The 11,674-nt window shown below is 38.8% G+C and overlaps 1 protein-coding gene across 3 annotated transcripts in view; it reads left to right on the forward strand.

Moving 5' to 3' along the window:
- Positions 1-11,674, forward strand: part of PIK3C2G (phosphatidylinositol-4-phosphate 3-kinase, catalytic subunit type 2 gamma) — a 382,509-nt gene that overhangs the window by 265,645 nt on the left and 105,190 nt on the right. For all 3 annotated transcript variants that reach the window (XM_011954723.1, XM_011954732.1, XM_011954742.1), the window contains one exon: positions 6,485-6,594. In XM_011954723.1, coding sequence (XP_011810113.1) covers positions 6,485-6,594 — 110 coding nt within the window. The remainder of the gene's footprint in view (positions 1-6,484; positions 6,595-11,674) is intronic.

Consider the following 11,674-nt stretch of genomic DNA (forward strand, 5'->3'; position numbering starts at 1 on the left):
TTTTCAATTTAATGAGAAAGATAAAATTAATTTACATAAAAAACAGAGGTGTGGCCGGGCGTGGGATTATGAGTTCACGCCTGTAATCCCAGCACTTTGGGAGGCCAAGGTGGGTGGATCACGAGGTCAGGAGATCCAGACCATCCTGGCTAACAGGGTGAAACCCCATCTCTACTAAAAATACAAAAAATTAGCTGGGTGTGGTAGCAGGCACCTGAAGTCCCAGCTACTCAGGAGGCTGAGGCAGGAGAATGGCGTGAACCCGGGAGGTGGAGCTGGCAGTGAGTCCAGATCATGCCACTGCACTGCAGCCTGGGCAACAGAGCAAGACTCCATCTCAAAAAAATAATGATAATAATAACCGAGGTGTCCAGCATTTCTAAATGCCTATGATACAAATAACTACATATGAGGAGTAGTACCAAATTTTAACAACTGCTTTAACCTGCTCCAGATATTTCAAAAATAAACCCAAAACAGAAAAGCACAAATATAAGTTATGCTGTTTCTCAGGTGACACTAAAATTATACTGATGAAAACTGAGCATGTTAAAATAATGTGAAAGAACAGCTCTTTGGAAAAAAAATAGATTCAGAAAGCTATCAGTGGGCTTTTTTTCTCTTGTTTAATAAACTTTTCTACATACCTTAACAAAGCATTCAGCATTGAGTCATGATATATTAAACAATCGCCAAAGAGAATATATAGTGATATTTTATTTAAAAGAAGTAGCCATATGGTATTGTATTCATAAGTATTGAAATTATCATTAATCAGTTGTTGAAAATTTCTGGAATATAGTATATCCAAAAAAAAACTTCTATGCTCTAATTATTCAGCTCCTTTAGGCTAAGGAAGAAAATTTGGCAGTGGAAGGCACTAATCCAGAGTAAACATATAATCTTAGATTTAGGCTCTCACAGAAATTGAAATAGAGATCAGAAGCAATGTGGACCAATTAAACTAATGCATAAATACATGTAAAACAGCACCGTGTTATTACCTCAGTTTCTGTTCATTTACCTCTCAACTCTCTTCTTCTTAATTGTGTATCTTATGAGACTCTATAGATCATCAAAGCATTTAGTGAAGGTTTCAGGACCACACTTTCTCTGGTATAGCTTCTTATAAAATAAAACCAAGTTTAAATTTGTGAAAGACTATTTTCTACTTATGTATGTAATCTATTCGTTAATTCTGTCTCAACCTGACTCTTTTATGTTAAATTCTTTAAAAAGAATTCAGTCTACTTACCATGACCCAGTTACAACTTGAGAAATACTTGACATGGGTTATAAATTCTATCTTGTGCGAATGATCAGTCCCCGGGATTATGGGCCACAAGCATTTCGTGGGTCCACTACAGAGTTAATGGCGCATCCTTGGTAAAGAGCAGCATGTCTCCAGATATCCATATTGCTTTTTATTTACTCCTGAGAAAAGCAGGGAAAAAAGTAATCCATGAAATTCCCATCTTGCTTAAAAGTAACATCTGTAGGAGACCCAAGAGTGTTGCCGGCTGAGTTCACGAAAATAAAAGCCTGTGTTTCATCAGCTTTTCTCTCATTAAAAAATCAATATCAGCTATTATGGAAGGCTTCCAGAGAACACAGAGACCATTTGCCCAGTTTAAAATGTTTATCACACCCATTATTATATCAGATATTTCCCATCAGAAATCTTTCTAACTTCTCTATGTGATGGGGAAGAGTGTCTGCTTTTCTAAGCATAACTGTTAAAATAGATTTGGACTTAGTAGGAAGAGAACAGAAGTAAAGACTTCAAAAATGTTCCTGACCTTTAAAAAGGGAGATATCTATTCATTACCTGTATCTGTTCACTTCCTGTTCTAGTTTCACTTTCCCTTTGCTGTTGCCCCAGTTAAAGTTATTACCCATGCAGTCTGGAGTGGGAGGCACCTGAACAATGTGGCTGGGGATCAGAGAAGAGACATAGCTAAGTGCACCCGGCTAAGAGGCCATCCTTACTCTGTGATATACAGAGTCAACACTCAAAGTCTCCTCTCCAAGGAACAGAACACATTAATAAGGCAAACTTGGCACATGTTACCTTTAGTCAGATACATGGTGGGGAGAGAACTATTATAGGTTCATCTGATATGAGGCAGTCTGTACTTGGCAGCTAGTGTGTGACATGTGTGGGTTATGTGTGTGGGTGTTGGCAAGGGAACGAGTAAGTATAGGGTCCACTTTCCAGAGAAATGTTTGATAGAGTTCTAACCAAGCAGGTGTGAACTCAGAGTATCCAGAGAAACTGGAATGCAATTCAGACCTTACAGAAGCAGCCTGTCCTTAGAAAATAGTTACTGATGAAAACTATTTTTCATAGTTGATATGTGATAAAGAAGAAATCTGCCTCAATGAGCACACAGAAATCTCTATACCTCTTAGTACAGAACTAGTAAGATAAAACCTAATCTAGATTCTAGTGACTATCGGGAATGTGCCTTCCTGTGGTTGATTTTGTTAAGTTTAGTAGTCAGCATTAAATTTGTTAATTGTATGTTTTCATTGCCTAATAGCATCAAGTATTTTTTTCTCTCTTATTTTAAACTTTTATTTTAGATTTGGGGTACCTGTAAAGGTTTATTATATAGGTAAACTTCTGTCACAGGGATTTGATGTGCAGATTATTTCATCCCAATAGTGATCTTTCCTGCTCCTCACCCTCCTCCTACCCTCGACCCTCAAGTAGAACCCAGTGCCTGTTGTTTCCATCTTTGTGTTTATGAGTTCTCACCATTTAGCTCCCACTTATAAGTGAGAATATGCAGTATAGGGTTTTCTGTTCCTGCATTAGTTTGCTAAGGATAATAGCCTCCAGCTCCATCCATGTTCCAGCAAAAGACATGATCTTATTTTTTGTAAGGCTTCATAGTATTCTATGGTGTATATGTGCCCCATTTTCTTTATCCAGTCTGTCACTGATGGACATTTAGGTTGATTCCATGCCTTTGCTATTGTAAATAGTGCTGCAGTGAACATTTGTGTGCATGTGTCTTTACAGTAGAATGATATACCCAGCAATGAGATTGCTGTGTCTAATGGTAGTTCTGCTTTTAGCTCTTTGAGGAATCACCATACTGCTTTTCACAATGGTTGAACTAATTTATACTCCATCCAACAGTGTATAAGTGTTCCCTTTTCTCCGCAGCCTCACCAGCATCTGTTATTTTCTGACTTTTTACTAATAGCCATTCTGACTGATGTGAGATGCTGTCTTATTGTGGTTTTGATTTGCATTTCTCTAGTGATCAGTGGTATTGGGAGTTTTTTTTCATATGCTTGTTGACCCCATGTATGCCTTCTTTTGAGAAGTGTCTGTTCATGTCCTTTGCCCACTTTTTAATGGGGTTTTTTGTTTTTCTCTTGTAAATGTGTTTAAGTTTCTTACAGATGCTGGATATTAGACCTTTGTCAGATGCATAGTTTGCAAATATTTTCTCTCATTCTATAGGTTGCCTGTTTACTCTGTTGATAGTTTCTTTTGCTGTGCAGAAGCTCTTACGTTTAATTAGATCTCACCTGCCAATTTTTGCTCTCATTGTGATTGCTTTTGGTGTCTTCATCATGAAATCTTTGCCCATTCCTATGTCCAGGATGGTATTGCCTAGGTTGTCTTCCAGATTTTTATAGCTTCGGGTTTTACATTTAAGTCTTTAATCCATCTTGAGTTGATTTTTTAATATGGTGTAAGGAAGGGGTCCAGCTTCAATCTTGTGCATATGGCTAGCCAGTTATCCCAACAGCATTTATTGAATCAGGAGTCCTTTCCACACTGCTTGTTTTTGTCAGCTTAGTCAAAGATCAGATGGTTATAATTGTGCAACCTTATTTCTGGCCTCTGTTTTGTTTCATTGGTCTATGTGCCTATTTTTGTACCAGTACCATGCTGTTTTGGTTACTGTAGCCTGAATCATGTATTTTTTTTATTCATTTATTCATGCATTCATTATAGCAGACATTTATTAAAATCTACCTATTTTCAAAGCACCAGCCTGGGCAATGTACACAATTCAACATTAAATACAAATCCAGTTCCTGTTCTCAAAGAACTTAAGATCTAACGTGATAAACATACATATGAACAAAACACAGTAAAAGCTAGGAAGCAATAAGTACTGTGAAAGAAGTAGAACCAAGATATGATTGTACAAAGAAAGCAGTCATTAAATCTCATCACGAGGATCAGTGATGCTTCAAAGAGGAAGCTGAGCCTTGAAAAAGAATTTCAGTAGACAAGGAAAGAGAGAAAAGGCAATTCCAGCTGAGAGAAAAATGTATGTGTGGAGGTTTAATGAACATGGGCATGACATGTAGTAAATGAAGGTGACCAAGTGTGCCCAGTCTGTGCTACAGATGGAAATCTCTGTAGAAGATGAGGCTGGAGTGATAGGTTATAGTGCGATTAAAGACATTTGTGACCAGAATGAGGATTTTAGACTTCAGTACCTAGACACTTGACAAACTAGAAGTTTGTATGCTTATAATGAAGAAGTACCATTATCTACCTGGGATCTTAGGCAGATAACAGAGTTTATGTAATTAAAGAGATAAGGATTGGAGAACAAGATAAAAGTTATTCAAGATATCTAGGCAAATGAAGATGAGGGGCTTAATTAGGACAATGCTAATTACAATGAAAAAGGGGAATGAATACAAGAGACTGCTGAGGAGTGCTTTTAATAGAATGAAGTAATTGATTGTAGGAACCAGGAAAAAGAGAGAATCAAAGAAGATATGAATTTCTTGTTAGTTGGGCAGTGGTGGCAGTGTAAATGAAACAGAAAAAAAGAAGGAAAATTTTATGTGAGAAGAGAATTGGCTGTAATTTAGATGTCATGAGTTTAAGATGCTAATAGATCATCCAGGAGCAGAGACAGTTGACAACTCTCCAGGACTCCCTCATCCATCTCCTTGGTTTCAATTATCATTTACATGCTAATGACGGTCAAATCTGTATTACAGCGCGTGTTTTGGGCCCCTCACAGCCCTCTCAATATGTCCAATCAATCTCCCAGTTTTCAGAATTCTACTTTCTACATTTATTTAAAATCCAATGACTGATCTTCATTCCTAACCAGTCTCCTAATCTAGCCTCTTATTGGGCCTCATTTTAGTCCATTTTCCATACATAAACCACAATGATCTTTCAAGACACAATTAAATCTCTTACTCTCATGTTAAAACACTTAGAGAGCTTTCTTGGTTTTTTTGTACTTTAGGATAGAGTACAAAATCCTTAATGTTGCCAGAATGTCTTATCCTACTTGCCTTTCATTCCCATCTCTTGCTGCTCACCCACGTAATACTCAGTTCCAGAAAGCCAGCCTGGATTTCCTTCTGCAGACACATTAAAGACATCTTGCTTTCCTTTGTACATCTCACTTTCCCATATATGCTGCTTCCTCAGCCTGAGTGGGAATGGTGGGAAAAAAGAATAGTTTTTATACCATCCTTTTTCTCATTTGAACTTCATCAAGTTAATCACTATTTCACCCATTTTCCAAAACCATATTCTTACTTTACCGTTTGTTTTAAGGATCGACAGTATTATTAACTTCTTACTGTAAGAGGGCCTTTGTTCCAGAGCAGTAAATAATTTATCATCTTAGTCACAGAGGTACTGATAACAGTCTTCTTTTTTTTTTTTTTTTGCAAAGTTCAAATTTAGTTTGGAAAGTTCTATTATTTTCTAAAAAACATTGTCCACAACTAAAGAGATTATAAGTCCTTCAGTCTACACCATAATATAAACAAAATATCTTCCTGAAAATTAGCAGGAAAATACCTTATACAATTTATCCTTAATTACTTATTGCCTTAGTAAATATAGTCACCACTTAAGTAGGGAAAATTGTATTCTTCTAGTGAGAATCATAGAGTCATAAGACAACACAGGATTAAGAACCGGAGGGGTGAGTTTTATACTCTGTGTTTGAACATCATTTGACCTGGACATATCACTTACAGTTTTCTGGAGATTAAGCTTTTCTTCTCTAAAATGAGTATTATTAGATAATTTTTGTGTAATATTTTGTAATGTATAAAGCTCTTTCTCATTTTGCATCTGTTTTAAAAATGAGAAAATGAAGACTCAAAGAGGTTAAGGAACTTCCTCAAAATCACACAGATTTTAAATAATAGGTCCACAAATTCTGACATGGGAATAATAGTATCATGTTTACTTCACTGGTTGATGATGAGAATAAAACTGAATTATTAATCTACAAGAATTTTCCAATTATAGTGGTTCTTTTATTATAGTTGTTATTGCTGTTGTCTCTGCTACTTAATAGGAGAGGTTAAAACGCATGAACTTACGTGCATTCATGTATATAAACTGAAAGACATTGCCATGCAAACTTGGGTCTAGATGTCTCTGGGTAGAATTAATCAAGTAAGCTTGACTGTGTCTGCATTTATTCTGTCTTCCTTTTGCTTTGTTCTTGTTGTGGTTAAGATGCTATATGCAGGACTGCCTGAGCTAAGTGGAATTCAAGACCTGAAATATGTGTATAATAATCTTCGTCCGCAAGACACAGACCTGGAAGCAACAAGTCATTTTACCAAGTAAGATCAGCTATGAATGTGTGAGCATGGATGAATGAATGAATGTAAGCAGACACATGTTCCACAATGGAGATGATTTCAGGTTGACCAGTCATTGGTACGAAGCTGTCATTTCTAGAACAAGCTTGTGTTGCCTTTTCCAAAGAGCAGAAAGGAAGCAATGTGAATGTCTAGCACAAGGCCTTAGTCAGTGTTTCTGCAGCATGTCATTGTTAGCTAACCAGTCTCTTCATCTAACCGATTGCTCAATAAGAGATCATTAAAAAGAGCAAGATCCTCTGACATAAATAAATTGGTTGTTCTACTTGAAATATGTCCAGAAAAACAATTTGGAAAAAGAGATTTATGATGAGATATGTACTCACTACTTTCATCTATAAGACAATACACATATTGGGATATTTGGTCAAAGACCTGTGACTCTGTTCTACCTTTAATCTATTTTTTATTAAACAAGTCTAGCAAAACACTAATGTATATTAAGGTAAGAATCTGGGCAGAATATGATGAATATCAATTAGACCCCAAATCTAGTCAAAAGGGCAGTAAGTTTTATAAGATCCTTTTGAATTTTTATTTTTAAATGGATATATAATTCCTGGCAAATTTTAGGTGCTCAATAAATGTTAGCAGTTATTATTTTCCTACAAACAGTAGAGAAAAGCTGCATTCTTTCTTTCCTGTAACCTCTTAATTGTGGCCTTGAGTCTAATTTTTAATTGTTCTAATATTTTCCACTAGAAATTTACAAACAGAGATTATATTCTTTCAAGTGGAATGTATGCTTTAAAGAAAATCATGATTATAATAAAACCTCGTCCAGGTTTTACTTTTTCTCTCATCCTTCCAGAATATACAGCAAGAAATTGTTTCTCATTCCAATGGTGGCTTCATGGGGATGTCTTACATGCCTGGGGAATTACTCTTGGCTCAGGGATTTCTGTTTCATGAACTTGAATGCGTACGCTGCCCTTGTTGTTGAAAAGTGGCAATGTGGCCGGGCATGGTGGCTCAGGCCTGTAATCCCAGCACTTTGGGAGGCCGAGACGGGCAGATCATGAGGTCAGGAGATCGAGACCATCCTGGCTAACACTGTGAAACCCCGTCTCTACTAAGAAATACAAAAAAAAAATTAGCCGGGTGTGGTGGCGGGCGCCTGTAGTCCCAGTTACTCGGGAGGCTGAGGTAGGAGAATGGCGTGAATCCGCGGGGCGGAGCTTGCAGTGAGCTGATATCCGGCCACTGCACTCCAACCTGGGCGACAGAGCAAGACTCTGTCTCAAAAAAAAAAAAAAAAGAAAAGAAGCAATGTGACAGAATCACAAAATATTACAGCTAGAAGAGCCTTTATAGTTTATTTATTCTGACAATAGACATTCAAGTGAGAAAAACTGAGATCAGTAATAAATTAAGTGCTGTAGCTTACTATTAGTCCCTCCTGAAATAGGCAAAGCCATGTATGTATTTGGATGAAAAAAGTTCTTTCAGGTCCTGGCCAAAAGAAAAATGTAAATAGGCTTTATTCATCTGCCAGAGTTCCATCTCTTCCTATCCCTCTACTTCTTGGGACACACCGAGATCTGTAAAGAGCATGACTTGGATATCAGTGATCTTTCCTATGGTGACTCATCTCCCCTTCCCGTTCAAGAGGACATGAACTAATGTGGGAAGTAGATCTGAAGCTAGAACCTCATGGCGGTGAGGCAGACCTTGTGATCCTGCCTGTATACCTCGGCCAGGACAATCTTCCCACTTACCAATGTTATGTGGTATGTTCTGTTAATTAAACTTCTTTCTTCAACTTTGGGATAAAGAACTTGTTCTCCATCAAAGTCTTAAAAGGCATCAAACTATGTAAACCAGGACACATCATTTCTCAGTTGGATAATTTTCCTTGGTGTGCCATCTCCTATCTCTTACTTCCTAGGACCTTATAATCTGATTGTCTTTGCCAAGGTTTATCCAACCACCTGCCCCCTGCCTCCATTATTCCACATGAATCCTTTTCTGGGTAGGCCATTCTCTCCATGTACATTCATTCCTGCTTTGTCTGTTTAACTCACATTGCTAACCTCACTAGAAATGCTCCAATGGAATCATAAAATTTCTGGAATACAGGAAGATTCTGATGTAACTTTTAATCCCACCCATCCCTTGATATTCTGGACAGCTAGTACCTCGTCCATGAAACTTTATCTGATCATTCCAGTACTCCCCAATCTTTTCTTCTATAATTCTCCTGAACATGCCATCTTTTGTGTTGTCCTTAATTTATTGCTGAACTACATACTGTTTTGTTTATCACTTTAATTAATATATTGATGAGTTACATCAATTTCTCCCAAGTAAAGCAGGGAATGTATTCCCACTTCTAAGAATATCTGAACGTGAAACAAGCCCTATTATAACAGAAAATACAATTTAAACATCAAATATCAAGTATATAAAAAGCACATAATAATAACTACAACTTAATGCAGTGCTTCTTGTGTGTCAAGTCCTGTTCTAAGTGCTTTTCTTACAGTAATGTATTTAATTGTCATAACAATCCTTTGAGGTATTAATATCTTTATCTACATTTTTATACTAGTGAATTGAGACCCCAGGGAAGTTAAATAATTTACCAGAGAACATTCTCCATGCTCAAAATCACCTCTTCCATATGTGGGCTCTCAGGAATGTGCTGCTTTGTATTTCAGACCACAGTCTTCTCGAGGTTTTTCGAAGCCTGCATTGGCTGAAGTTTGACAAAAATATATTCTTCACCCTTTCTCAGGCACTAATCCTCTTATCCGGAATACCTCAGGCATCAGCAGAGAACAGAAGTTCCTTCCTGGAACTGTTATCTTTATGCTACCACCAGGAGTCCCCTAGGTGTTTGGTTCCAGATCTGCTTTGCAACCTTGAGAGACCCCTAACCGGTTCTTGGCTGCTGACTTCCTGGAAGGTACCTTCCTTCCTTTTCCTTTTGTGGCCCATTCCACAATGCCATGAGCCTCTCTCTACTTTTCTTCTCAGAGAAATATCCCATGAGGCTCACTATCCCCTAACTTCCAAGAGCCCATCTCAGTCATATTTTTTAATCTAAAAGTCTCAATTGCATACCTTTATTTTTAGATATGATTTAATGTGCAAGTAGCATATCTGTTCAATTTCTCTCTGTTTCTTTCTCAGCATATATACATCAAGCACTGAGGATCTTTTCTATCACACATCCCATCTAGCACTATGAACAATCTCTTACAGAGAGGCCAGCAGCCTCCGTTAATTGTAACTGTAACTATCATTTGAAAATGTTTCCTGAGATCTATCATTTGTACATTATACATTTCTGAAACAAATTATGCATTATGTCTTTTGAAAAGCCTTAAACAATGAATAGAGTGAATTTATGAAAGTAGCCTGGGATAATTGAAAACAACTTTAATGAAACTCTAAATAACAGGATACCCATGATTCAAATAATGGTCAAAAATTATGTAGACTTGTTCCAAGATGGCCGAACAGGAACAGCTCCAGTCTACAGCTCCCAGCATGAGAGACGCAGCAGACGGGTGATTTCTGCATTTCCAACGGAGGTACCAGGTTCATCTCACTGGGGCTTGTCAGTCAGTGGGTGCAGGACAGTGGGTGCGGCTCACCGAGCAAGAGCCGAAGCAGGGTGAGACATCACCTCACCCGGGAAGCGCAAGGGGACAGGGAATTCCCTTTCCTAGCCAAGGGAAGCTGTGACAGACGGCACCTGGAAAATCAGGTCACTCCCACCCTAATACTGTGCTTTTCCAGCAGTCTTAGCAAACGGCACACCAGGAGATTATATCCTGCGCCTGGCTCAGAGGGTCCCATGCCCACGGAGCCTCGCTCATGGCTAGCACAGCAGTATGAGATGGAACTGCAAAGCGGCAGTGAGGCTGGGGGAGGGGCAACCAACATTGCTGAGGCTTGAGTAGGTAAACAAAGCGGCTGGCTGGGAAGCTCGAACTGGGTGGAGCCTACCACAGCTCAAGAAGGCCTGCCTGCCTCTGTAGACTCCACCTCTTGGGGCAGGGCATAGCTGAAAAAAGGCAGCAGAAACTTCTGCAGACTTAAATGTCCCTGTCTGACAGCTTTGAAGAGAGTAGTGGTTCTCCCAGCATGGGGTTTGAGATCTGAGAATGGACAGACTGCCTCCTCAAGTGGGTCCCTGACCCCCGAGTAGCCTAACTGGGAAGCACCTCCAGTAGGGGCTGACTGACACCTCACACGGCCGGGTACCCCTCTGAGACGAAGCTTCCAGAGGAAAAATCAGACAGCAACATTTGCTGATCTGCCATATTCGCTGATCTCTAGACTTCGCTGCTGATACCCAGGCAAACAGGGTCTGTAGTGGACCTCCAGCAAACTCCAACAGACCTGCAGCTGAGGGTCCTGACTATTAAAAGGAAAACTAACCAACAGAAAAGATATCCCCAACAAAACCCCATCTGAACGTCACCATCATCAAAGACCAAAGGTAGATAAAACCACCAAGATGGGGAGAAACCAGAGCAGAAAAGCTGAAAATTCTAAAAATCAGAGCGCCTCTTCTCCTCCAAAGGAAAGCAGCTCCTCGCCAGCAAGGGAACAAAGCTGGATGGAGAATGACTTTGACGAGTTGAGAGAAGAAGGCTTCAGACGATCAAACTTCTCCGAGCTAAAGGACGGTGTTCGAACCCATCGCAAAGAAGCTAAAAACTTTGAAAAAAGATTAGGTGAATGGCTAACTAGAATAACCAGTGTAGAGAAGTCCTTAAATAACCTGGTGGAGCTAAAATCATGGCATAAGAACTATGTGACACATGCACAAGCTTCAGTAGACAATTTGATCAACTGGAAGAAAGGGTATCAGTGATTGAAGATCAAATGAATGAAATGAAGGAAGAAGAGAAGTTTAGAGAAAAAAGAATAAAAAGAAATGAACAAATCCTCCAAGAAATATGGGACTATGTGAAAAGACCAAATCTACATCTGATGAATGTAGCTCAAAGTGACAGGGAGAATGGAACCAAGTTGGAAAACACTCTTCAGGATATTATCCAGGAGAACTTCCCCAACCTAGCAA

The sequence above is a fragment of the Colobus angolensis genome, unplaced genomic scaffold (assembly GCF_000951035.1).
Source record: "Colobus angolensis palliatus isolate OR3802 unplaced genomic scaffold, Cang.pa_1.0 Scaffold11, whole genome shotgun sequence".
In the NCBI taxonomy this organism is placed as follows: Eukaryota; Metazoa; Chordata; class Mammalia; order Primates; family Cercopithecidae; genus Colobus; species Colobus angolensis.